The sequence below is a fragment of the Populus nigra genome, chromosome 7 (assembly GCF_951802175.1).
Source record: "Populus nigra chromosome 7, ddPopNigr1.1, whole genome shotgun sequence".
Lineage (NCBI taxonomy): Eukaryota > Viridiplantae > Streptophyta > Magnoliopsida > Malpighiales > Salicaceae > Populus > Populus nigra.
In genome coordinates this window covers 19,488,625-19,513,963 of record NC_084858.1, presented here as the reverse complement: position 1 = coordinate 19,513,963, position 25,339 = coordinate 19,488,625, and the positions used below count along the sequence as shown (strand labels likewise).

The window sequence follows — 25,339 nt, the reverse complement described above, 5'->3', positions numbered from 1 at the left end:
ACCCATTAATAAATGGGAAGGGTTTGCTTTCATACCCAACATTCATAAACTTTGTAAAATGTTAGACCCAAATGACATGGCTCTAACTTGCTTCCAGACCCAACATTCCTGGGTGTGGCTAAAAGCCGACCTTAAATGGGCATAGGTCTGGCGAGTTGCCAGACCCACTCCCTTTGATCATTGGCATTGTGCCGAGCCTAAGTAGGTATGAGTTTGACGAGTTACTAGACCTATCACCTTTGAGTTTAGAAGCACACTGAGCCTAATTAGACATGAGTTTGACATGCTATTAGACTTGTTGACTGTGAGCTTAGTAATGTGCCTAACACAAAAAAGTTAAAGGACTGTAGGTCATTATAGACCCCATGTTGGATTATAAAGCTCTATTTGTTTATTATTATGACTTTAACATAAAATGTTAGTGTCAAGGATATCCGTCTCCCTACCCCTATAGATGTATAAAAAATCTCGTAATGACTTACCATATTCCCATTTTATTATTGTGTAAGAGATATTTATCCATCATTAATGTTGTATAAGAGATATTTATTCATCATTAATGTTAACATGAGGAAATGACTCTCTAAACCCTCTACTTTAGCATAACGATAAGTTTTAGGGGTTATAAATACCCCCTGAACTTTCTAGGTAAAAGGTTCACAATTTTATTCTTTGGACACTATACTTTTAAATCTCAGAATATTTATTATACAAAAAACAAGAACAAACACTCTTGTTTTTGGATTTAATGCTTATTCTCTCATTTATTACTATTCTTTTCTTAAAAGTTATTGACTTTATCATCTTAAAGTCCCTGAACTTCACTAAAAAAAATTGTTTTGTAGGTGTGGGCTTTTTACCACTAGTTATCCACTTTCTAAGTTATAAAGAACGGAATATTGACACAAACATATGATTACCCATTATCCAAATACCAAAAAATATCATTCATAAGCATATTAAATTTTGAAACGTCATCATTTGACGCCATTTATGGGAACAAGTTCCAAAAGCCATCAACTCTTTTCTGGGTTTGGCTTTTGACCTTTATGAGCCAGCATATGACAAACAATCAAGATATACCCATGATGAGACGTGTAACAGACCTCCTTATAATTGTTGGCATATTTGCCCTATTAGAGCTTTAAAAACTCTTTAATTAGGTCTAGCTCCTCACTAAGGTAGTGCTTTGAAACTAAACCAATAACAATTATTGATAGATTTCTTACTCACCTATAAGTATAATTTTGCTTTCAAAACTTCAGATATGCTAGGGATCAATTCGAAAATAGTTGCTTATAGACTTCAAGTCAATCTAATTTCTCTTATATTTAACATAAAAAGAGAAATTTTAGAGGGGAAAGATAACTTGTAATAATTATAAAAGTGGATAAACTTTTAGCTACTAGGTTCATTCATGAGATCATGTATCTTGATTGGTTGACTAATGTGGTCATGGTGGCGAAAAAAGTATTGGAAAATAGAGGATGGGTGTGTATTTCACTGACTTAAACAAGACATGTCCAAAAAATAGTTTTTCTCTCATAAAGATTGATAGATTGGAGGACTCTATAGTACACTTTGAGTTCTTAAGTTTCTTGGATATAATTCAGAATATCATCAAATCTCTATTTATTTAGAATAAGAGGAGAATACTTATTTCATTATTGAAAGATAAAACGTTTTGCTATAAGGCAATGCCTTTTGGCTTGAAAAATACAATGGCTACTTATCAGCAGATGGTTAAAAAAATGGTTAAGCGCCAAATTAGAGGATCATTTAAGGATATGTGGATGACATGCTAGTGAATAACATGATTTTTGAGCAACATCTTAAGGATCTATAAGAGGTTTTCTTTTGGGCAAGTGTTAGATAAAGCTTAACCCCTTCAAATAATGTGTTCACCATAAGAGGAGGAAATTTTTTGGATTTCTTAGTCAGCAGCAAGGGAATAAAGTTCGACCCTTAGAAGATTCAAGCAATATTGGATATAACTCCCCCTTAGAACGTCTCACTGGAAGACTAACTGCAAATTTATATCTAGGATAAGGAAACACAATCGACATTTCTTCAAAATTTTGAAAAATATCATTAACTTTGAATGAACACTAAAATGTAAAAAAGCTTTTGAAGAACTCAAAGCATATCTTTTCTCTCTTAAGATCTCGTGGAAAGTGAGAATTTGTTCCTCTACCTTGGAATTTTTATTTTGGTAATTAGTTTGGGGTTCTAACAAACTAAAACCTACCTGGTTTTGCTATAGAACCAATGGTTTTGAGTTTATGTGGTTTTGTAGGAAACTTAGAGATCAAGGTTTTAAACCCTTGACGGGAACCTTCTAGAAGTTTCTAAGTGGGAGCAAATGAAAAAGTTAGGTGGCTTCTTGTAAATGAGTGTCATTGTCAAAGCCGACTGGGGTAGTCATCTTCATGGCTTCGCCGGAGCAACTCCGACATCAACGTTGTATGAGACCACTTGAACTTGGTAGAGGGAGTGTACACCTTTTAATCAGATCCATTCTTGCTTGATTTAAAGGTTTGTATCTCCACATTCAAATATTTGAAAGTGCCAACTCAAATAGTGTGGTGACTGAAACTGTAATGCTGATTAACTGGTGACAAGATGTTATGGAGATCAATAAAGAATATGTGATTAACCGGTGACATATACGTTTGATTTTAAAGACATAAAATTGTAAAAATAATATTTTTTAGTTGAAAATTAATTATTGCAGCTTTTAAGGTAGTTAGAAACATCACATTCATTCACTTAAAAACACATACTCAATTAAAAAAAATTAAAGAAGATGATGCACGGAAAAAAAAATCATATTCATTCGCTTTTCTTAAACTTTTTAAATCTTTGACGTCAGCAAGAACAAAAAAAAAGAGAGAAAACGTCTCCTTTCTCTCTGTTTCTCTCTCTAACTAGGAGAGTATGGAAACACCTGGATGGAATCTTATTATCTCCCTGTCTCTCTTCTTTGAAACAAAAACCCTAAAAAACTAAAATCCAAGAAAAAAAAAAAATAACACACCAAAATCCCACTCTCTCTCTCTCCCACTCTAAACAGTCGGTAGTACCTGTCGCCTTCAAATGTGACTTTTGCACCACTGACAACATTCATTTTTCTTTCTCTCTATATAAAGACTCGGTTTTTATTTTTCAAAAATGACTTCTTCTTCTTCTATTAAGGAGACGACGGAGGAGGAGCAAGTTACGCCGGATATTGTACCGGCTGACGGTGGTGTTGGTGGAGTGGAGAAGATTGAGCCTGTCAGTAGTGGGGGGGAGGAAGAGAGTGGCGGTGAGAAACTTGGCGATTCAATGGAAGAGGACTCAGTGAGTCCGGCTACTGTGTTTTGTATTAGGCTGAAACAGCCACGGTCGAATTTGCAGCATAAAATGAGTGTGCCTGAGCTTTGTCGCAAATTTAGGTCAGTTTTTGATTGAGATTTGAGTGGATTTTGGTTGTTTGATTATTAAAGCTGTGGTTTTCAAGTGAAATTCAATTTACGTTTGGTGTTCTTTTATCCTTTTGGATTGTGGGCCTAGTTGGGGCTTCTTTTAAGTGGATTTGGAGTCTCTTTTAGACAATTGGAGTGAACTGTAATAGTTCTTAGGGTTCTTTTAAGGTTATATCTGAGATAAGACAAAGTTCTTGGTTCTTCAATTGAATTTGGAATGAGTTCTGTTTGTGAATAGAGGTTGCTTAGTGTTTAACCAGAGAATTTTGATGGGATTTGAGTGTTTTTAATTTTACGAATGTTACAATTATAGGTTCTTTTAAGTTGGAATTCAGTTTCTTTTTCACAAATATCAGTGTATTGTGATTGTCGTTAAGTTTCTTTTAGGTAGTTTATGAAATAATGCAAGTGTTTTATTCGATTCTTCAAGTGAGTCGTGTTTGTATATGGAAGTTGTTCAGTCTCTAAACTTCGTGGGTTTTAAGCGAAACTTTATTAAGGTTTAGTGTCTTTACTCTGTTGATTGGAGCACAGGCTCTTCTTTTATTGAAATTTGATTTTTTTTCTTCTGCAATTTGAGCTTATCAGATATCGCTATTGGTTAGGGTTCTTTTACTTATCAAAATGTGTTTTTTTGAGTAGTTTTATGGAAGTTGAGTTTCTTGTTTGTTTAAGTCTTTAGATACCTGGATTCCTTCAAGTGGGATTTATGCTTTGATTTAGTTGTTTTTGATGCTCTGTTGTTAGTGTAGGAAGTGGAAGTGAGTTTAGGACGAGTGAAAAATCAAGTTTGGAAAAATATGATAGAGAAAGAGAGTTTTAGAATTGATTGGTGGATATGTAAAGGATACACTAAAGTTGGTGAAGTGATAACAATGAAGAGGTATACGATCAAGTTATTTGGTATATGCTATATAGAAGCTTGCTTTTGTGTTTTGATTAAATACTGAAAATCACCATCCTCACACTTGTATCAGGGTGATAAATCATTCTATTTCTGCAATTTCTAGTGTTGAACTATTATGAGAATGGCATTTTTTGGCAGAAAAAATATGCATTCCTAACATCGATCTGCCATGGGAGGCCAAAATAGAACAGAAGGTAGGACAACGGGAAATTGTAGATTTTACTTGCAGATTTTCTTATAAATGCTTTCTAGTTGCGACGGTGTTTTGTCACTCTTACATTCTCTGGTCATTCTCATCTATTTTACACTCGAAACATGATGACTTAACAATGAGCGTCACAAACTTGTAGCTACATGCAGTTGGTTTGTGACATGGGTATTTTTAAAACACGATACTCCTAATGGAGGTTTTGAGATTCTATTAACAGCTGTCTAAAGTAAATGAGCTGTTGTTATTTAAAGCATCTTTGCTTGTCCATTCTACCATTTTACTGGTCTTTACCAAATTCTTATTTTCAACTTATGCTTTTCCAGTGCTGTTGCTTGGTGTGGTAAGCTGAACGCGATAGCTTGTGCATCAGAAACTTGTGCAAGAATTCCCAGGTCAGTGGAGTTTTGGATTTCTAATGTGTTTCAGTTTAATAGGGGAGAGCATTCGGTATACATTGTTGCCAATTAGGCTTTCCTATAAATACGCTAATGTGCTCGAGAACAGATGTTGAAACATGATTGATATTTGCTATAGTGAACTATTTCGGGTTCTTCTAATTAAAATATAAGATTGTACCCAAGATGGACTCATATTTTTTCAATTAATATTTTAATATCATCATTTGCTATTTTTTTTGTAGCTCCAATGCAAACCCACCATTTTGGATCCCCATACACGTGGTTATCCCTGAGAGACCAACTGAATGTGCAGTTTTCAATGTCATAGCAGGTATTTTGAGTCATCTTGCACCGTTTACCATGCCCTCCTTTTTTTAATTTTTATTAGTCATGTATGCCGAGTGTATTTCATTCATCTATTACATGTTAGATTTCTCACTTATTTATTACTTCCCTCTTTCTATTGGGCTCTAATTTCCCATTTTCGAGTTATTGAATTGGATCCCTTTGCAGATTCTCCTCGTGATTCTGTTCAGTTTATCGAATGGTCCCCTACTTCTTGCCCTCGTGCATTATTAATAGCTAATTTCCATGGGAGGATAACTATCTGGACTCAGCCTTCTCAAGTAAGCTAACTTGATGGATTGTTTAAGCCAGATATAAAATAAGTAGATGCCCTTTTCCACTCACTAGTTCTTAAGAACTAGGCTTTTCATGGCTTGCTCAACATAAGAGGTTTGGGGCTGGCCCTGTTTTGGTTTTTACCCTCTCTCTCTGTGTTTATGCATACCACCTGCTTATAATTTTAAATTCTCTTGTAGCTTACATCTTATCTGGTCATGCAGGGTCCATCTAATTTGGTGCGTGATGCTAGCTGCTGGCAGCGTGAGCATGAATGGCGACAGGACATTGCAGTTGTTACTAAATGGCTATCTGGGGTCTCTCCAGTATGCAGTTATTATGTTTTTGTTATCTGATTATTAAATTATCCATGTATTATGCTTTGCACATAGGTGGTGGTGGTTTAGTATTTATCTATATTTCTCAGCTCTCTAGTTTATCTCTGTTTTTTTAAAAATGTGTTGGGATTTGGTTATACTCCCGCTGTAGTCCGACTTCTCTTAAAAAATCAGTACAGGTGGCTTTCGTCAAAGTCCAGTACTCCCACAAACTCAAAGTCAGCTTTTGAGGAAAAATTCCTTTCTCAGCATTCTCAAACTTCAGGTTTGTTTTCATGACTTCTCTTTATAAGCGTTTGTAGAAGCTCAAGTGGGAGCTTTAAGCCCAGTTCCATTTTTAGCTTGTGTAAGGGCCATGCCTTCTGACTAGCAACTTAACATCCGGTGAATTATATCATGTGGCTGTTGCTTTGAGAGGAATAGTTCAGGTTATTTTATGAACAGCTGTAAATTTAGAATAGTAATTTGGTTGTAGTTTCTGCTATGGTTTTATTCATTACTGGCTGTAGTTCCTGCTAAGAATTTATTCATTATTGGATCAACTTCTAACTACTGTATCGTGAATGTTCCTAGAAAGATGCAATGTATGGCAAGAACAGAAACTCTTAATTTAAGAATTTTTAATATCTGCCATTTTTTGTCCTAATTACGAGAATGAACTGGTGCTTTTAACCGACTATTGACCACTGCTGCTAGTGCTAAGTATTCCAATAATGATGGTGATACTTTTGGTTTGCTGTTCTTTCTGCTTTTGAGGTACCTCCACTTGACATATTAAAACAGCCCCATGACCATCACTAACGTGCTTTATGTTTTTCTTTCAGCTAGATGGCCAAATTTCCTCTGCGTTTGTTCAGTTTTCTCTTCGGGTTGTGTTCAAATTCATTGGTCCCAGTGGCCCCCTAGCCAGAATAATACATCACCGAAGTGGTTTGGCACAAGCAAAGGACTCTTGGGTGCCGGCCCTAGTGGGATTATGGCTGCTGATGCTATTATAACAGATAGTGGTGCAATGCATGTTGCAGGTGTTCCGATTGTAAACCCTTCAACCGTTGTTGTTTGGGAGGTTACTCCTGGCCCTGGAAATGGATTTCAAGCGACTCCAATGGCGAGTGCTAGCAATGGGGTCCTGCCTTCAGTCAAGCCTCCTAATTGGTCTGGTTTTGCTCCTTTGGCTGCATATTTATTCAGCTGGCAGGAGCATCTGATGTCTGAAGCAATGCCAGGGAAAAAGGATATGGATAAAGATTTCACTGACACTGTCTCACTTCATTGTTCGCCAGTTTCAAATTTTTCTGCGTATGTGAGTCCTGAGGCTGCAGCTCAATCTGCAGCAACTACCACTTGGGGTTCTGGAGTCAGTGCCGTTGCTTTTGATCCGACTCGTGGTGGCTCTGTGATTGCGGTTGTTATAATTGAGGGTACCTACCAGTATTCTGAATTGAAATTTTATTTTTTGCCTGTTCCATATCCATAAGAAATCCTCTTTCAGTATGTTTTTATATAGTTTGTGTGATTATGCTTGTGCAACAGTGTCCTGGGCTCTCTTTCTCCCTCTACTCGAATTAATACTCATATTCTTACAGAGATGTGAGGCTAAACTTTCATGTTCGAGTCAGCTGAAGATCCCTTTCTTTGCCCGCAGTTATCTGGATTCAATATAATAATAACTGGTTTTGTGCATGCAGGACAATATATGTCCCCTTATGATCCAGATGAGGGTCCTTTAATCACGGGATGGAGGGTGCAACGCTGGGAATCATCCCTTCAACCTGTCGTTCTTCATCCAATATTTGGAAATCCCAATTCTGGTTTTGGTGGGCAGGCACCCATGCAAACTGTATGGGTGTCCAAAGTGGATACAAGCATACCACCAACTAATGATTTTAAAAATCTCCAAGCAGCTCCTGCAGTACCAATCTCAAATGGAAGAAAGGCATCTGATTCTGGTTCTGAGAAGACGAAAAGAGTCACCTTTGATCCCTCTGATCTGCCCAGTGACGTGAGAACTCTTGCTCGAATTGTTTATTCTGCTCATGGTGGCGAGATTGCTATTGCTTTTCTGCGGGGTGGAGTTCACATTTTCTCTGGGCCAAACTTCACACTTGTTGACAACTACCAGATTAATGTTGGATCTGCAATTGCTGCTCCTGCCTTCTCTTCCACAAGCTGCTGCTCAGCTTCAGTTTGGCATGACACTAGCAAGGATCGCAGTATATTGAAGATAATTCGTGTTCTTCCTCCTGCTGTTCCAATTAGTCAGGTGAAGGCTAACTCAGCAATCTGGGAGCGTGCTATTGCTGAAAGGTACTTAGTAGAGTCAGTTGTTTGGGAATTACTTTGGAAATCCACATGTTAGTGGTTATGGCGTTTCCTTTGGTTAAAAATCAGATGAAGGTTGGATGTGCAGATAATTTCAACATTCTGCTTGGTCATGCTGATATTGTGTTTTGCCAGAGCAGGTTTTGGTGGAGCCTTTTGGTTGGTGTTGATTGGTGGGATGCTGTTGGGTGTACACAGAGTTCTGCTGAGGATGGCATCGGTAAGAATAATTAGATTCTCCAGTATTACCGTGGCTTATAGAAAAGAAAATATATTGAAGAACAATTTCTTCCCAAGGATTCCTATTCTAGATTTCTTTGCAAGTAACATGAATCCATGGTAAGATCTTCTGTTGATGGCTGGTTCTTCATTTCTTTTCAGTTTCACTTAACAGTGTCATTGCAGTCTTGGATGCTGATTTTCATTCTCTTCCCTCTACACAGCACAGGCAGCTGTATGGTCCTGTATGTTTTTCTGCTGTATTACCATATCATCATTATTTCTTTTGAGATAGTCTGTCATTATGATATTTGTAATTACAATATTGAAAGAACGCATCTAATCTTTTTTATGTTTGCGGTTCATTTCTCTGAAATTTTCCATGTCAAAGTCTTTTTGTTATTTTTTTGGAAATAGTTTTGTGCCATGGTGGCCCAATTTCCGCCCCAAAAAAACAATTTCTAATTTTGATAGTTAGCAAGGGCATCTAGAATATTCTATTGCTGCTAGCCTAGGTCTTGTAGAATATTCGACTTGGACTGGATTTAGAATGGTCTTGTGGCACATTACATAAGGTATGGCATGTAATGTGCGCCTCATAAGCACACATGTTATATTGTTGCACATTATAACCCAAAAATCCCATGCAAGACATGCATCACAATTTAATTCTCATCCCACTTGATTAACCTATGACATTGCTTTTCCTTTAATTTTGTGGTGACAATTCAAAGCTCCTGTTACTGGCTGTCCCATTTTCTAGAATGCATTTGGCTGGGCAAGTAAACTTGTTTTTAATGATGCAGAGTCTGGACAGGATAAAATGTAGGCTATTGGAAGGTACAAATGCTCAGGAGGTTAGGGCAATGGTTCTTGACATGCAAGCTAGGTTGCTGCTTGATATGCTCGGCAAAGGCATTGAGTCAGCTTTGATAAATCCTTCAGCATTAGTACTTGAACCATGGCAGGCTTCTAGCGAGACATTATCTGGCATTGATCCTGAAGCAATGACTGTTGAACCAAACCTTGTTCCGAATATTCAGGTTTGCTCTTTTCTCTCTATTATCTCATATTAAGTTTTGGGTATTGTTGAAGTTTTTACTACTGAAGATCTACTCCTACCAGCAATATGTGGCTTACTTATGACCTGATTGCCAGTGATAAGATGCTTATATCTGATACATGAAATGTGTGATGATGGTTGTATGGCTTGGGCTGTACCTTGGCTTTTATGGCCTGGAAACTAATGCCTGAACAAACAATATATGTGTGGCAGTTTAGGCTTGTTAGTCTGCTGTATCCAAGCACTCAGACTGAGCTGGTTGGATATTTCCCTGCCTCCAGTCAGCTCGAACATCTTCCCTTGTTGATGCAGGTTTATGATTTGTTATTTTTCTTTAACTGTGGTAATTTCATGCAGGCTTATGTTGATGCAGTTCTTGATCTAGCTTCACATTTTATCACACGTCTACGGCGTTATGCAAGTTTCTGTCGCACACTGGCCAGTCACGCCGTTACAGCAGGCGCAAGTAGTAACCGCAATACGGTGACTAGTCCTACTCAAAGTTCGGCATCTCCCGCACCAAATCAGGGTTAGTATGCATTGTCCAGTGTTCGTCCTTGTAAAGGAGAAAGATAAAATTCCTTTATTCCATAATTTTGTGTTTGCTAAGTTTTGTGGTGTCCAACTTCAAAAGCTTGTGGAGTCCTGTAATATGATCTTTACTGCTTAAGAGGTTACTGCCTTAGTCTCTGGGAAAATTCCATAAAAACTCTTATATTCTTTCTCTCACTCTCTTATGGTTATTATGTTTAACACACTGTCTTCTAATGCATTTTCTCCAGGTGGTCAAAGTGGCGGTACAAGTTCTACTGGAAGCACTCAGATGCAAGCTTGGGTACAAGGTGCCATTGCTAAGATTAGTAGCACAACAGATGGAGTGTCCACTGCAACACCAAACCCCATAAGTGGTCCATCTTCTTTCATGCCAATAAGCATCAATACTGGAACTTTTCCTGGAACCCCAGCAGTGAGGCTCATCGGTGACTGCCATTTCCTTCACAGATTATGCCAGCTTCTGCTTTTCTGTTTTTTCTTTCGGCGAACTCAACTACCTCGCTTTGCCGGAGGTACACAGAGAAATCCCACTGATACAAATGTGCAAAAACCTCAATCTGGTGCTCCTGGCAAGGTGGAGGAGATCAACACTGTTTCTTCAAAGCTAGCACCAGCTGTGGTTAGGTCGGATGAAGGGCAGGCAGTTCGAGGTAGTCAGGTAGTGCCTGGAGCTAAAGCAGTCGAAGAGGGACCTGCAGGCAGGCACAGGGTAGGCAATGGAAATGCTGGCCAAGGATACAGTTTCGAGGAGGTAGAAACTGGTGCTCTTTAATTTCTTCTAGTCTTCGCATGTTACGAAGAATCTTCATTAGAATTTTGGTTTCTTATCTGGCTAAATATATTCTTTCTGATCTATGAACTGAGAAAAAACTGCTTGACCTTCAAGTCAATCGCGTAGTTTTTGGGCATCCGAAAGGTTTTTGATAATTCTCTCGGTTAAGGAAACAATCAATCAATCAGCAGTGGTACCCTAGATTAAGATAAAGGCTCATTCTTTGCTGCCATGTAGGTGACGGTCCTTTTCCTCATGCTCATGGATCTGTGTCGGCGAACAGCATCTCTGGGACACCCATTGCCGGTTTCTCAAGTAGGAAGCAGCAATATCCAGGTGCGGTTGCATTATATTGACGGCAATTATACTGTATTGCCAGAGGTTGTAGAAGCATCTCTTGGCCCGCATATGCAGGTATCTATGCTTATGATTTACTCCTGTAAATGAACTATTGGTTGTTTGGAAGTAGCTTTCTTTGTTTCTTGTTTCTTTTTTGATAGGGATAACCCTCCACTTTTCCTTCTGTATTTTTTTTGGACAAACAACTGTTTTGTTAACTTTATGTAACATTTTGTTGTGGAATCCACAGAACATGCCACGGCCCAGAGGTGCAGATGCTGCTGGTCTGTTACTCCGAGATTTAGAACTACACCCGCCATCTGAAGAGTGGCACAGGCGGAATATGTTTGGCGGACCCTGGTCTGATCCAGAGGATATTGGTTCAGAGGATACTTCTAAGCTTAATTCCACAGATTCACTTGATTTTAGCTCACTGGAAAATTGTGATGTTTATTACGGAGCTCATGGCCTTTGGCCGAGGAAGCGCAGACTGTCTGAAAGAGATGCAGCTGTTGGCTTGAACACCTCTGCAGGCCTGGGAGCATATCTTGGCATAATGGGTTCTCGAAGAGATGTTGTTACTGCATTGTGGAAGACTGGTCTTGAAGGCGTTTGGTACAAGGTCACTCCATTTTTCTTCTCCCTCTTATTTGGTTTGTTTTTTTTTTTTTTTTTGATCTTGTCAGTTATTTTTTTTTTGTTATTCAGCCATCTTTTCTGTAGGATTACTGAATTAAAAAGGAAAATCTATTTTTATGTTATTGGTAAGTTTGTGTCATGTATCTAGAAGGAGGTACTCAACATAATTAAGCCTTGAAGTGAATTTAGTCGTTGGAAGCTAGTGAATTATATTCCCCTGTTATCCCCTATACACTGCTGCATCCCCCACAAGATGCTTAAAACCCAATTCCCTTTACTCCCCAACTCACATAAGAGGAGGATCAACCATGATTACTCACGGATCCCACTTTTATGTGAGTGGAGCAGTTCTCTGGGAGTGCTGAATTATATTTCCTTGGACACAAGGATGAATGGTCAAGAGGTGATTTACTAGGTTTTGGTACTCGTGGTTCACAATCTGGAAATGGTCGGACATTATTTTCAATTTAATTGTGGCGCTAGGGAATGAAACAAGTGAACTGCTTTGTTTATGACAAGATATGTTTCTCTTGCTTAATATGTTTCCATCAGAGATAAGAATCTGCAAAGGAATAACCTCACTCATAAATTTTCTCTCTCTTGCCATATAACCATTCATATGTTTATTTCAGTTGCAAATCCTCTGCCCTCTCTGCATGCGTGGATCTGCCCATAATCTATTATACTTATCTAACATTATTGTTATTAATGCAGTGCATAAGATGTTTGCGGCAGACTTCGGCTTTGGCCTCCCCTGGTGCTGCAAATCCACAAGATCAAAATGAAAGAGAGGCTTGGTGGATCAGCCGTTGGGCCTATGGCTGTCCGATGTGTGGGGGGACATGGGTTCGAGTTGTATAGACGAGACTGCAATCACAAATGTTAATTAGATGGAGGTTTCCACTTCCATGACAATCAATTCAAGGTGGTGCATGCATGACTGCAATGTTAATTAGCTGCGGCTTTCCACTGTCATGACAATCAATTCAGGGCAAGCTCATGCAGTAGCTGATGTTGAAGAAAGCAGCACTCTTTGATGGTAGTATATTATATGTTCCTTTTTGTAGTTGCTGGTTGGAGCTTGGAAGTAAAGAGGGGCTGTTAGCCTTGCAGAAGTGGAAATTCGTCCGTTCGTCCTATGCATCAGCTGTCTGGTGCTTAGGTAACAGCGTTTAAGTTCCTCAGCTCGACAGCAAAAGTTTTGGAAGGAAGGCATGTGTTTTGGAAAATGTTCAGGAGAGCTCCATTAATGATGGTTCCCAGCATTTCACATATAACATTTGCTTTTCCTTTAATGGAAGTAACATTTCCTGTACATTATAGATACGAGAAATTGATCAGGATAGCAGGTGTGAATGTAATAGATTCACGTCTGTTTGAGACAACATTAATCATTTATTAGTATGATGCCCTGGTTTTTCAAGTTGCAGCATCCAATAAAAAATGTCTAATCTTGTTAACCCATCAAAAAGAGTCGCATTCTGTCTTTCTGCAAAATTTGAGCTTGTTATTTTCATCTAACTATCAAATGTTTCATTGGTTGAGCACGTGACATGTTGTAGAACGAGAATTGAGATTCAAGAGGTTTCATTTAGGGATATGGCAATGGAATGGATCATGGTGGAGCTGTATCTTGCTTACCCCGAAATATCTGCATTCATTGATTACCCTGCTCCTCACCTGGGTTTAATAACATGTTTTTTTTATTTGAAACTATTATTTATTCAATTATATCATAATAAAAATAAACTATTATAAAATCAAGCAACAAATTAATACAAAGAGTTTGTTTAAGACTGATCATTTATTCTCAAAGTAAAATGAAAAAAAAGTTATGAGATTTAATTTTTAATTAATTTAATGTTGAAGTATTAAATTAAAAAAAGAAGTTTAACCTGTCAATTCTGTAAACTGGATCAACTAGGCAAACTCGTGAATTGATTTATAAACTCTAAAAAGTTTTATAACATGGTTTTTTTTCTGAATTTTTTTTAACTATATGATAAAAAATAAATAATCACAAAATCGAGTTCAATTAAACATAAAAGAAAAGAAGAAAAAGGTTATTTTGCCAAACCTATGAACCGGTGCAACTCAGGTTACCTCGCTAAACTTGTAAGCGGGTCATGAACTTCACAAAGTTTAAAGAATTTGATTTTTTTCTTTGAATCCGTGTTTTATTTAATTATATATTAAAAAAATAGATGATCATAAAATTAAGTATTAAATCAATGCTAAGATGTTTGTTTGAAATCACGATAATCTTATATAAAACAAATCAAAATGAAATAAATTATGAAGTTAAATTCTTAATCAACCCAATATTAAAAGATAAAATAAAAAAAATCTAGAAAGAAAAATTAATTAAAAAAACCTGAGATTGAATTAAAGAGATTTTAAAAATTAAGGGACTTAACTAAAAAAGAAAAAAAAAGTGTCTTATGTGTGCGAAACATACGTTAGAGCATGAGGTAGGCTTGTAGCCTTTTGGCGGTGCGCAAGCATTCCTCTAAGCTTGGATCGATGTTGTTTAGGGGTGATTATTTTCTATTCGATTTGATTTTTATTTAAAACAATAATTAAACTGAATTTTTTTTAAAAATAAAAACCGATTCAAACTGACCGGTTTTGATTCGGTTATTTTAGAGCAAAAACTGAAACCCAACCGATTGACTTGATTATTAATTTCGGTTCTATTTTTCAGTTTCAGTTTTATAAAATCAAGACCAAACTGGTCAGTTGTTTTAAATATTCTAATCGGTTTAATCAGATTTTTTTTTATAATTTAATTATTTAAGTTTTTTTTTTTATAATTTTCTCGTTTTAATCTATCTGTTATTGTTTTTATTCCATTGAAATCTTTGCAGTGTCATCTTTCTTATAAGGTGACACGTGGTGCAAGAGGAGGTTCAATGGGGGCTGTGGCAACTGGCAACCCCTATTCCTCTCCTTTTCATTGCTTCAGTTCTCGTGACTGGCTTATGCTACTTTTCTCTCTAGACTTCAATATTTTTCTATTCTTTAATTTTAGTCCTTTTACTCTCAATTTTTCAGAAAAAAATGAAGCATCCCAACAATATCTTCAAAAATTGACCATCAAACTGATGTTGGGATAATTATTTTATACAATGGCGAGCACAATAAAAATAAATAAAAATAAATTATCAACAAAAAATCCTAATAAACACAACGTCAAAGAATAAAATTAAAATAAAAAAATTCAATAACTAAAGAAAATAAAAAATAAAGGACTAGATTTGAAATTACCTTTTGTAAAAACAACAAAAGAAGCACTAATCCACAGTTTTTAAAAATAAAGGACTAGATATCATATTAACTATATAAAAAATAAATTAAAATAAATTATCAACTCTAAATATTAATAAACACACAATCTGGTATTAATTAAATAATAATAATGAAAAAAAACTAACACTAATCCACAGTTTTTTTCTTATTTAATCTTAAAACTACTAATAAGAAGCACCCTTTGCTGATTTGCTCGATGCCATTTCAAACTGAAAACGACACCGTAAGAGCTAATGCGAATCTTATTTCCAGTTTCTTCTTCCTTCAACTTGCTTCTCCTTCTGCAGTTGTTGCTTCTCTTTCTATTCACCTCTCCCTTCCTTGTGGGCAAAATATTCTCAAACAAAATAATTAATCCGGTGCAAACAAAAACAATCTCCAAATCATGAGCACGCCACCAGCTACCCAATCACTAGCCTTCCGTGTAATGCGACTATGCCGTCCATCTTTCCACGTCGACACTCCTCTCCTTCTGGACCCCTCCGATCTCATTCTCGGTGAAGACATCTTCGAAGATCCTCTCGCCGCCACTCACCTCCCTCCACTCATCGACACCCACCTCACCAATCCGATCGACTCCTCCGATCTAAGTTACCGCTCTCGATTCCTCCTCCAAAACCCCTCCGATTCCTTCGGTCTCTCTGGCCTCCTCGTCCTCCCTCAATCCTTCGGGTTCCACTCCCTCCTCCCTCCCCCTGTCTCTCTAAAATTTCTCTTTCTCCCTCTAAAACTAATTTTTTTTTAAATAATTTTATTTGCGTAGGGCGATTTATTTGGGAGAGACGTTTTGCAGTTACGTTAGCATTAATAATAGTTCTAATTTTGAAGTTAGAGATATTGTAATTAAGGTTAGTAGTGTGATTAACTTTAATTTACATGTTAATTACTTATGATATTCCTGTAATTCTGAGCTTTTTAATAACGCAGGCTGAAATGCAAACGGAGAGACAAAGGATTTTACTGCTAGATACCTCAAAAACACCTGTTGAATCGATTCGAGCCAGTGGCCGTTACGATTTTATTGTTGAACATGATGTGAAAGAACTCGGAGCTCATACGTGAGTTTTTTTTTTTTTAATTGAATGCGAGTGTGTAATGCACGATAATAGATTGTGGATGTTTTTAATGGTTGTGTGGTGTTTGTTGTGATTTGTAGGTTGGTTTGTACTGCTTTGTATACTGATGGTGATGGTGAAAGGAAATATCTGCCGCAGTTTTTCAAGTTTATCGTTGCAAATCCGCTTTCGGTTAGGACTAAGGTATGTTTCTTGTTCTGCGAATGTGTGAACAAAATCATTTCATATGAATGGTTGCACATGGTTAGTGCTAGAAGTGGTGTTGCTTTGCAGTATGGTGTTTTTAGAAACTTTCATGTGTGTATAGGTTAATTGTTTCTGAATTTTGATTTTAATATATTTGTCTTTGTGCTGTTTTCTTGGCAGGTCCGTGTAGTCAAGGTATGTTCAGCTTTTTTCTACTGTAAGTTGAGATCTTGTCTGGATAAATATGTGATACTTTTAGATTTCATTAACGAATATTGGAGTAAATGGAATGGAAACCGACTAGTAGTTTCAGAATTATAAATTTTTTATTAATTTTGCAACACTGGAGAAATCTTTAGTTTTTTCTTTCTTTACTTGTTTTTGAAAAACGAATATCTAATGTGGGGGTTAGTATGTGAATGATGTGTGTTTGAGGTAGCTCTCGTGAAAGAGGGCTATTTTTAGTGCCAAGATGGTTTTATACATGTTAATCCTGGATTAGAGCAAGCTAAAGTTAGCTTCATTGTGATGCAGAGATCCCAATTATGCAATCATATATTTTTACCTGAAACTCTTCAGTTATGCTACTCTTGAGTCTTGACTTAAGGTCAATTTACCACTCTGGTACTGGTTTGTACACGTGTATTGATCCAGATTAAGCTCACTAGTCTTCCTTGCTTAACAATTCTATTATCAATAATGATTCTTCAAAGATTTTGAAATACTTTCTGAATTATGTTGGCATCATTTGGATATATTGTATCTACAAGTTTTGCAAGGCCGTTTGGGTATGTATTCTTGTTTGTTTATTCTTCCTGTAAGTGCTGCTTCTTGTATCTCAGGAAACTACATATTTAGAGGCATGCATTGAGAATCACACAAAAACAAACCTTTACATGGACCAAGTTGAGTTTGAGCCAGCTCCAAATTGGAGTGCAAAAATTCTAAAAGCTGATGAACACAAATCTGAGGATAATTCTCCATCCAGGTGTGTAACAGGTGTATTATTTGGGACGGCTTCCCTCAACTCAACACATTATATGCTTCATTTAATTTTCGTTGTGTGTGATTGCATTTACTCATGAACTTTTCAGAAGCTTGAGTGAAACTGATCTTATCAAGCTTTAATTTTTGCTACTATTGATCATACACTGCTGACAGGGAAATATTCAAGCCACCTGTGCTTGTTAAATCTGGTGGAGGAATTCGCAACTATCTTTACCAGCTGTCATTGTCCTCACATGGTTCAGCAGAGAGTAATGTTCTCGGTAAGCTTCAGATAACATGGCGCACAAATTTAGGTGAACCTGGTCGCCTACAGACACAGCAAATACTTGGCACTGTAAGTATGCTGCAATGGTATTGAAAACATTGATGCTTCATTTCTATGTTGACATGCAATCACTTGCTAAAGAAACTTCAAGAAATTTAGTTTTTCAAAATTTTATTACACCTGCATCTTATCTTTTCTCTTACTGTAATGATTTTACTTGTACATTGTGATATGATTATCCATAGAAATATGTTAAAAATTGCTTCTTTTGGGGTTCTATTCACATATGTGCATTCACACACGTTGTCCTTGTGTCTGCTGTGTATAGGAAACATGCATATACATATTGCTTCAGTATTGTACTTAGCATCTGGGAATTTTCTTCTGCAGCCCATCACGCCTAAGGAGATAGAGTTACATGTTGCTGAGGTTCCATCTGCCATCAACTTGGATAGACCATTTTTGGTAATTCTAGTTCTGTTTTTGCTATTTTTCTTAGTAATTTTTTGTCAGCTATAATTCATCCCTTTTGTCATGCACTTTTAAGTTCACCATATAGTTTCCCGTACCAACTTTCATTTTCCAAATGTTGCTTTATATAAACTTTTCAACTGTTTAATATAGTTTGATTTGGAAACTAAATGAGTCAGTTTTCTTCAGGTACACTTGAATCTCACAAACCAGACGGATAGAGAATTGGGCCCTTTTGAAGTTTGGTTGTCACAAGATGATACTCTTGATGAGAAAACTGTTATGATTAATGGTCTCCAAACAATGGTAATGCTTCATTTGGGCTTCAAAGAGTCTCCTTTACCAAAGCTGACCTTATTTTCAGTGCCATGTTCTGTTTAGATACAATTATTGGCTTAAGATGTGTATTGATCAAACGAAACTCACCTATCAAGTTTTGCTGTTTGTCATGACAACTTGTTGAATCATCATGAGATATATATAGGTTTGAACCTGTGACCTCAACTTAGTAGCACAGCTCAACGATTTATTTTATTATTCAGTGCAAGCAAACATCAGCTTGCTCCATTCATGTTAGGATAAATTTCTTGATATGAGTTGATGAAATATTTTTAGGAACTCGGATGGCTGTAAAGAAACTTCTATGTTATGATAATTGATTTTTTTAAGTGCACACAAGTCCTGATTTTTTTAATTACTGATCTGAGGATATGGCACTGCTCACAGGAATTATCCCAGTTGGAAGCATTTGGTAGCACAGATTTTTACTTGGTATGTAGAATAATTCTGACCTGTAAATTCTACGCTGATTTAGTTTCTGGTGATGGATCGCGGCCCTTTTTGCATGTAATTTTTTTTTTAGTTTATCTGCACATCTTTGACCAGGGAACCTTTGCAGTGCATTATATTAACGGCACTTCTGCTCAGTGTTGTCAAGAGGCACTTAGGTGCTCACCTCGGCGCTCCAGGCGAGGTGAGGCCACATCTTTATTAGCCTCAGACGATGAATTTCAATGAAGCACTGCCTAGGCGAGTGCCTCATGAGTGGGTGCTAGGCGTTAAAGCGAGCACCTGATTGAAATACTTCCTTTTCTATTGGATTTCTCTTCTTTTTTTAAAAAAACTGATTTATGTTTTGACCTATTTGTCCTTTTTTTATCACAAGAAACAACCTAAGGATATTTTTGTAAAAAACAAAGATTAGGGTAAAAAAAGAATAAAAAAATCATTAAAATGGGAGACATACAGTCAAGGAAGGAGACTTGAAGAGAATTCTTCAACACCGGCCACACTTTGCATTGACCAGAGTTAGAGAACAACAACACAAGTACAGAATAGGGAAGCATGGATGAAGATTTTTTGAAGATTAATGAATAATGATGATGATATTTAAGTTTGCTTCTTAATCTATTAGTTTACTTACTGCTTTAAATTATCTTATTATGTTTTAAGGTTGAAAAATATAACTTTATACAACTATTTTATGGTTTTTTTTTTTGATTTTCTAATACTCTAATCTTAATTGGGAAGATATATATTTCAATTTTAGATTTATATAATATTATACCTATATTTTTTTTAATCTATAGCATATCGCCTTGGTTCATTCAGGCGTGCGCCTCGGGCATTTTACAGGCTTGGTGCCTTTTAGTGCCTTTGACAACACTGCTTCTGCTCAAAAAAGAATTCACACAATATTTACCAAACAGGACTCTGAAATCACTTTTTTCATTGTTAGGAGTAGTAAACTGGTATTTATGTTCTTTCTTGCTGCTTTTATTTCTGCAGAACCTGATTGCTACTAAGCTTGGAGTCCAGAAAATAACAGGCATTACAGTATTTGACAAATCAGAGAAGAAAACTTATGCCCCATTGCCTGATTTAGAGGTCAGTTATGTATGCCATGCCAATTTGCCGTGTTTTTAGTGACCACTAGCATTTTGAATATCCATTGATGTTCCTTGATTTTGTTTTGCCTGTGATGCTCTAAATATTCTCTTTAATAAATGGTTATTCAAACAATCAAATTGGAAAAATTCCCAAACTCAGTTTAGGTTAGATTGAACTAAATCTTTATCTTTAGCCCTATCCAAGTTTGGATTTTTCCTACAATTGTCCTGCCGCCTTTATTATATATAAAAATGCATTTGTTAGTATTTACTATTTATCCTCTAATTAGATTTTGTTTCCCAAAGCTGTAATTTTTATCCCTGCTGACCAATTATGTGGATGTATAACATACGGACCATGAGTTCTGAATCTAGCTTTAAATTATTTTTCTTGTTCTACTAGTCACTTGACTGGTGAGTGGTGAACTGGTTTGACTTGATCCATTCATAATTTGTGGACAGTTCAGGTTTAATGCATAATCTAATTGCTGCTACTTTGAAATCCTCGCATACTCATTGATGCTCTCACTTGTTGCAGATATTCGTGGACATGCATTGATCAGTTGGACCTCCTTATCCATTTTCTATGCTGTGAGGAGCTGTCCATCCATGGAGCAAAACGTGTTAATATATCCAGTCATTCACCTAGACCAAGCAAATTTTATACTGAAAGCCCTTGTTCAACTACCTTCATGGAATATCATTTGTTCCAGCAGCTCCATCGACTTGCTGCTGTGCTTCACTAATCTCGCCGCCCCCAGGAGCAAGTCCAGATGGATTCCCTATAAAATGATCCCAGAGGATTGGGGAGGAGGCTTGAAACATCTTTTCCAAGCATTTGCTGTGATGACTAGATTTCAGCTTTGTTGCTTTTCTGTTGTAGATAGTGAAACTCTTTTTGCCATGATCCACGAAGCTAAACAGTATCATGATAGGCATTTCAAATTAATGAATTAAAATAATTTTAGTTTGTATCCATGGCATTCGTTGCTAATCTACTTCCAGAACATGATCTACCATGTTAGAATGGCGACCTAGCGTATTTGATGATGATACTGAGAGGCTGAGGCCATCATTGACAGAATTTGCTACTAGGAATCCATTAAAAACCAATGTAAACTTGAGATTGCTCCTGGGTAGATTCAAGATTTGATAATGCTTATAGATGAGAGCAAAAGAAGTATCGTAACTCTACATGTGCTTCAGCGGTGGTTTTTCGATGCGCACGGAGAGAAACTGGTTGCTCTGTTTTTTTTTTGTGGCTTGCTTAGTGGAGAGAGAGAGAGATTAATTAACACTGTTTCTTCCCATTAAACTTGATCGGCAAGCTTAATCAAGTTGAGAAATACAGGAAACGGATAACAAAAACAAGAAAAACTGAATCCAGCAAAAGCTGTGAGGGGGGAGATTCTTAGGGCACTAATTCTCCCGATATAAGCCGATAACGGAACCAAATCAAGGCAAGGGAATAATATATACAGGAAGCTGGAAATAAAAACCAGAAAGCTGGAAATTCAAAGAACAGAGTAAAAAAGGAATCATCAGTCATCACATTATCCCTCGGAGAGTTGATTAGCTAGGCTCGTGAACCTCCCAAAGCCCAGTTGGCTTCACTACCAACACGAGGCATACTGCCAATTCTGGAATGGACATCAACCTTGAAGTTAGCCCCACACATTGTTCCCTCACTGTCAATCCTAGGCAATGCCTTCATTTTGCTACTTGGATGCTCAAAGCTCATCAAGCCTTGTTCACTGTGGAACATGCACGCCGATGGAAATGGAGCAAATGATTTAGCACAGCTTCCCTTTATCACCTCCAAGTTGTCCGAAATTACCACTGACCCATCAGCTGCAATCCCCCAGAATAGCTCAGCACCTTCATTTGCACCCTGCATTGCAAAACAGTAAACAAAATCATTTCCCATTTCTACCTAGAATTTAAACATGTCCCATTCTTTCTTCAGGGTTTCCAGAGCGGCTTACCAGTGCAGCAAAGACCTGTCCAGCCTTGCTATCATAGACCACAAATCCAAACCTGCCATCCATATCCTGAAGAACCTTGTGAGCTGGATATGGGCCACGGTCACGGAGGGTCCGGTATGCTTCAATAATAAGCATGGCCTCGTTGGTGCCCTTCGATAGCCCGTACTGTTTGTTGAGGCTGCACAGGTTGTTCAAGCTCCCCAAGAAAATGCAGTATATGCCATCCAATCCACAGAACAGCCTGCAATTCCATCAGATCAGAATATTCAAGATCAGTTCACATGGGCAACGCCTAACCCTAACATGAAACAAAAACAGAGAGTGAAAGACTGAAATGGGGGATCAGGAATGTAATGTACCTCTGTTGTCTGGGATAAGAATTTCCTTGTGAAATACAAGCAAGCAATGCAGAGTCTCCAAAGCTCATTGTGAAAGCATTAGAAGGATTAGAAGATACAAAATCCTTCACAATCTCCTCAGGAAGCTTTGGTTTTCTTGATGAACATAATGAAGCTGGACTGTACAGCTCCTGGGGTGGATTCACTAACCCTTTGTTGAAAATTGCCAACATCTTTCTCTCTTTCTAGGAACCCTTTTTAACACACAGAAATCTTCAATCAATGAGATTGGAAGCAGAAAAACAACAAAGACGATCAATAAATAGTGATGGGAATCTTAAGAAACAAATGGTATGGAGAAAAAGGAGTGACGCCCTCTTCTATATATAGTAGTGGGAGGAAAATGTGGCATAGCGTGGCAACATTATCCAAACTCGAGGATTTAGGCTTGGATGACGCCCTATTATTTGTTAGAAAAATCTACTTCTGTAAAGGAGAGTCAAAGGACATAAATAGGATAAGATTTCCTTGAATATATCTCTAAAAATATTTAATGATTTAATTCAGGAAGAGCATGTGATGGTGATGGTGATGCTGCCTTTTTCCTGCAAGGAATCCGTATAAAAAATTTATGATACAAGGGAAATGGTCTTTCAGTCTTATCCATAATAGTAGGTGAGTTGACTATGAGTTAGAAATGAGTCAGCAAAATGATGGCCAGTGGTGAAAATGAGTCACCAAACGATCGCCATGTCTCTGCCACGTCTCTGACATGTCTAGACGGATTGTGTCTCAAATAAGCAGTTTTAGATCCATAGTTGTTAAATCGCCCCTTAGATCCGAATCAATTCAATCCGATGACCTGGCTTGGTTTGGATACGTAATTTGTGTGTCTTTAGAATTTCAATGCAATTGTTTTCTAAAAGTATTTTTAGTTTTAAAATCTATATAAATAATTTTTTAATTTTTAATATTAATAAATCAAAATTATTAAAAAAATATTACTTTAATGTTTTTTCAAGCCAATTATACTTTTAAAATACTACTATACTCTTAAACATTTAGGTAGTATTTGATATTATGACAGTGATTGTTTTTTTTCTCGGACATCAAAATAATTTTTTTTATTTTTTAAAATTTATTTTTTACATTAGCATATAAAAACAATATAAAAACACCAATAAAAAATAAATTTAATTTTTTTACTAAACATGTGGCCAGCGATATTGCCAAACGCTACCTTAGTCGCTAACAAGTTTCTATGATAAAAATTAAAACTTCTAAATCTAGTCAGATTTATGACCTGATTTAAAACCTCGTTCATAAACTAAGTAGATCAATCTGAATTAATTTGAATGAATTCAAAACACTATTATTTTATTTTAAAATAAAATTAAAATGATATCATTTTATATATAGAAATTTTTTTTAAAAAAATCATGCTAGATTTTGATAAGTGCTAGTTAATTTATTAGATTGACCAGGTTAAACTTGATTAACTTTGAGTTAATTGTTTTAAAAAAAGAATTAAATCTACTAGATTTCAAGTAAACCCATACAAAATTTAATAACCATGATTAATACTAAGGGAAACTTGAAGTAATCGGTTAATAATTCAGGAATACGGTACCCATGAGTTTTGTATTTCTCCTCTTTAGACGTGTCACTGTATTTTTTTTCAAGTATGATTAAATTCTCGGATTGCTATTATGGTATAACTGTGGTTCTTTCTTACTTTTAAATATTTTATTTACCTAAAGATTATATTAAAGTTATAAATTCTAAAGAGTTGTTAATTTAAAAATCAAGTATTACAAAAATAAAAAAGATAGATATAATAATATATCCTTTATGATTTCTAATTTAGATAACTCGTTGGATTTTTTTTTTAATCAGGGGAGAGTTATTTTCTATAACAATGAATAGATCTAGATAGAAAAAACAATATTATTTTGTTTTGTTTTAACATTAAATTTACTATACATAAAGAAAGAATTTGAAAAAAAAAACATTTAAAAAGAAGAGAGAAATAAACAACAGTGTATAAAAATAAAAAAGAGAGAAACCCAAAGATTTTATCCGGGATGAAAAAACACAGCACATGGCATGATGACAAGGTAAATAGAGTAATCTGGAAGGTATAGTTTAATTGGTTAGCTTTCAAATTTATTTATTAAAAATTATTAATTTAAGTTTTATAAATTTTTAAACCATTAGATATTTATATGGTTATTAATTTTAAAAATTATAAAATTAATTAAAATATATACAAGTTGGTCGAAACATCCATGTTGTTAATAATAATAATAAAAAGAAGGTAAACAGAGTTGATAGCAAGTGTTAACGATTTGGTGCCTGATGTCTTCCTCTCTCGTCGACTATTTATCTGCAAATTCGTGGAACTCGCAAATGCATTGCATTGAAAATAAGCAGCTGGTGAGAAAGCAGAGGGAAGATGATCAATGGAGGTCCAAGAAGGGATGCTTGCCTCTTTCACAGCGAGTGCTCAGCTCTGCAAAAAGGATAGAGGGAAGAACAGAACAAGAGAGGAGCAATACATGTTCTTCATTTTTCCTGCACTGTCTTTCTGCTGCACAAGAACCAGTCCAAGTAATCATATGACCGTAGAACTTTAAAAGATTAGGGTAGAAAATGTCTGCATTAATTGCCAGGTAGCGATGTAAAGGCAAAATTTCATATGCTAATAACAAAACCATAAACGCTATCCTGCAAAAGAAAAAGGTCAGATGATTCTGCCAGTTCATCATATGGCTGTCATCTTGTTCGTTTTAAATACCAGGGATGATAATAAATATTCATGGGTTGAATTTTGCACTATGCTTAATCTTAAGTTTTAGGTATTTATCAGTTATTCATAACCCAAACCTGAATGCTATAATTTATCATTATTTAGTATATAATTAACATCTGATTTTTTAAAATTTTTAAATTATTTATTTA

The 25,339-nt window shown here is 36.2% G+C and overlaps 3 protein-coding genes across 6 annotated transcripts; 2 read left to right on the top strand and 1 right to left on the bottom strand.

Moving 5' to 3' along the window:
- The first annotated feature begins 2,892 nt into the window (after window positions 1-2,892).
- LOC133698800 (mediator of RNA polymerase II transcription subunit 16-like) lies at window positions 2,893-13,274 on the top strand. Of its 2 annotated transcripts, XM_062121871.1 has the most exons (16): window positions 2,894-3,437; window positions 4,909-4,977; window positions 5,226-5,314; window positions 5,497-5,609; window positions 5,829-5,930; window positions 6,117-6,207; window positions 6,767-7,363; window positions 7,631-8,249; window positions 8,405-8,484; window positions 8,646-8,728; window positions 9,290-9,526; window positions 9,904-10,075; window positions 10,329-10,852; window positions 11,111-11,287; window positions 11,463-11,834; window positions 12,566-13,274. In XM_062121871.1, the coding sequence occupies exons 1-16, from the start codon at window positions 3,172-3,174 to the stop codon at window positions 12,710-12,712; spliced, it is 3,738 nt and encodes a 1,245-aa protein (XP_061977855.1). In that variant the 5' UTR covers window positions 2,894-3,171; the 3' UTR covers window positions 12,713-13,274. The 2 variants fall into 2 exon arrangements, with proteins under 2 accessions (XP_061977856.1, XP_061977855.1); XM_062121872.1 differs by lacking the exon at window positions 8,646-8,728 and having other exon boundaries at window positions 2,893-3,437; window positions 8,400-8,484.
- A 2,077-nt stretch (window positions 13,275-15,351) lies between these two features.
- On the top strand, window positions 15,352-21,029 carry LOC133698988 (uncharacterized). Of its 3 annotated transcripts, none has more exons than XR_009843221.1 (13): window positions 15,352-15,832; window positions 15,924-16,008; window positions 16,088-16,218; window positions 16,317-16,419; window positions 16,603-16,617; window positions 17,265-17,410; window positions 17,584-17,764; window positions 18,086-18,160; window positions 18,356-18,472; window positions 18,893-18,937; window positions 19,052-19,139; window positions 19,955-20,053; window positions 20,594-21,029. XR_009843221.1 is itself a non-coding variant. In XM_062122106.1 (13 exons), exons 1-13 carry the CDS (start codon window positions 15,546-15,548, stop codon window positions 20,612-20,614), a joined length of 1,380 nt encoding a protein of 459 aa, XP_061978090.1. In that variant the 5' UTR covers window positions 15,352-15,545; the 3' UTR covers window positions 20,615-21,029. The 3 variants fall into 3 exon arrangements, 2 of the variants coding, with proteins under 2 accessions (XP_061978090.1, XP_061978091.1); XM_062122106.1 differs by having other exon boundaries at window positions 19,065-19,139; XM_062122107.1 differs by lacking the exon at window positions 19,052-19,139 and having other exon boundaries at window positions 15,353-15,832.
- Window positions 21,030-21,342: 313 nt separating this feature from the next.
- Window positions 21,343-22,875, bottom strand: LOC133698989 (stem-specific protein TSJT1-like). The gene is made up of 3 exons (XM_062122109.1): window positions 22,400-22,875; window positions 22,041-22,281; window positions 21,343-21,946 (listed from the first exon to the last, which is right to left on the bottom strand). The coding sequence occupies exons 1-3, from the start codon at window positions 22,609-22,611 to the stop codon at window positions 21,632-21,634; spliced, it is 768 nt and encodes a 255-aa protein (XP_061978093.1). The 5' UTR covers window positions 22,612-22,875; the 3' UTR covers window positions 21,343-21,631.
- Between the last annotated feature and the right edge of the window lie 2,464 nt (window positions 22,876-25,339).

Coding starts and splice junctions, on each gene's coding strand:
- LOC133698800 (XM_062121871.1), top strand. CDS start 3,172: ATGACTTCTTCTTCTTCTATTAAGGAGACGACGGAGGAGGAGCAAGTT. Junction 5,315..5,496: donor AGTTTTCAATGTCATAGCAG/GTATTTTGAGTC, acceptor ATCCCTTTGCAG/ATTCTCCTCGTGATTCTGTT. Junction 7,364..7,630: donor TGCGGTTGTTATAATTGAGG/GTACCTACCAGT, acceptor TTGTGCATGCAG/GACAATATATGTCCCCTTAT.
- LOC133698989 (XM_062122109.1), bottom strand. CDS start 22,611: ATGTTGGCAATTTTCAACAAAGGGTTAGTGAATCCACCCCAGGAGCTG. Junction 22,282..22,399: donor TCTTATCCCAGACAACAGAG/GTACATTACATT, acceptor ATGGAATTGCAG/GCTGTTCTGTGGATTGGATG. Junction 21,947..22,040: donor GACAGGTCTTTGCTGCACTG/GTAAGCCGCTCT, acceptor TTTGCAATGCAG/GGTGCAAATGAAGGTGCTGA.
- LOC133698988 (XM_062122106.1), top strand. CDS start 15,546: ATGAGCACGCCACCAGCTACCCAATCACTAGCCTTCCGTGTAATGCGA. Junction 15,833..15,923: donor GTCCTCCCTCAATCCTTCGG/GTTCCACTCCCT, acceptor TTATTTGCGTAG/GGCGATTTATTTGGGAGAGA. Junction 19,140..19,954: donor ACCTCGGCGCTCCAGGCGAG/GTGAGGCCACAT, acceptor TTATTTCTGCAG/AACCTGATTGCTACTAAGCT.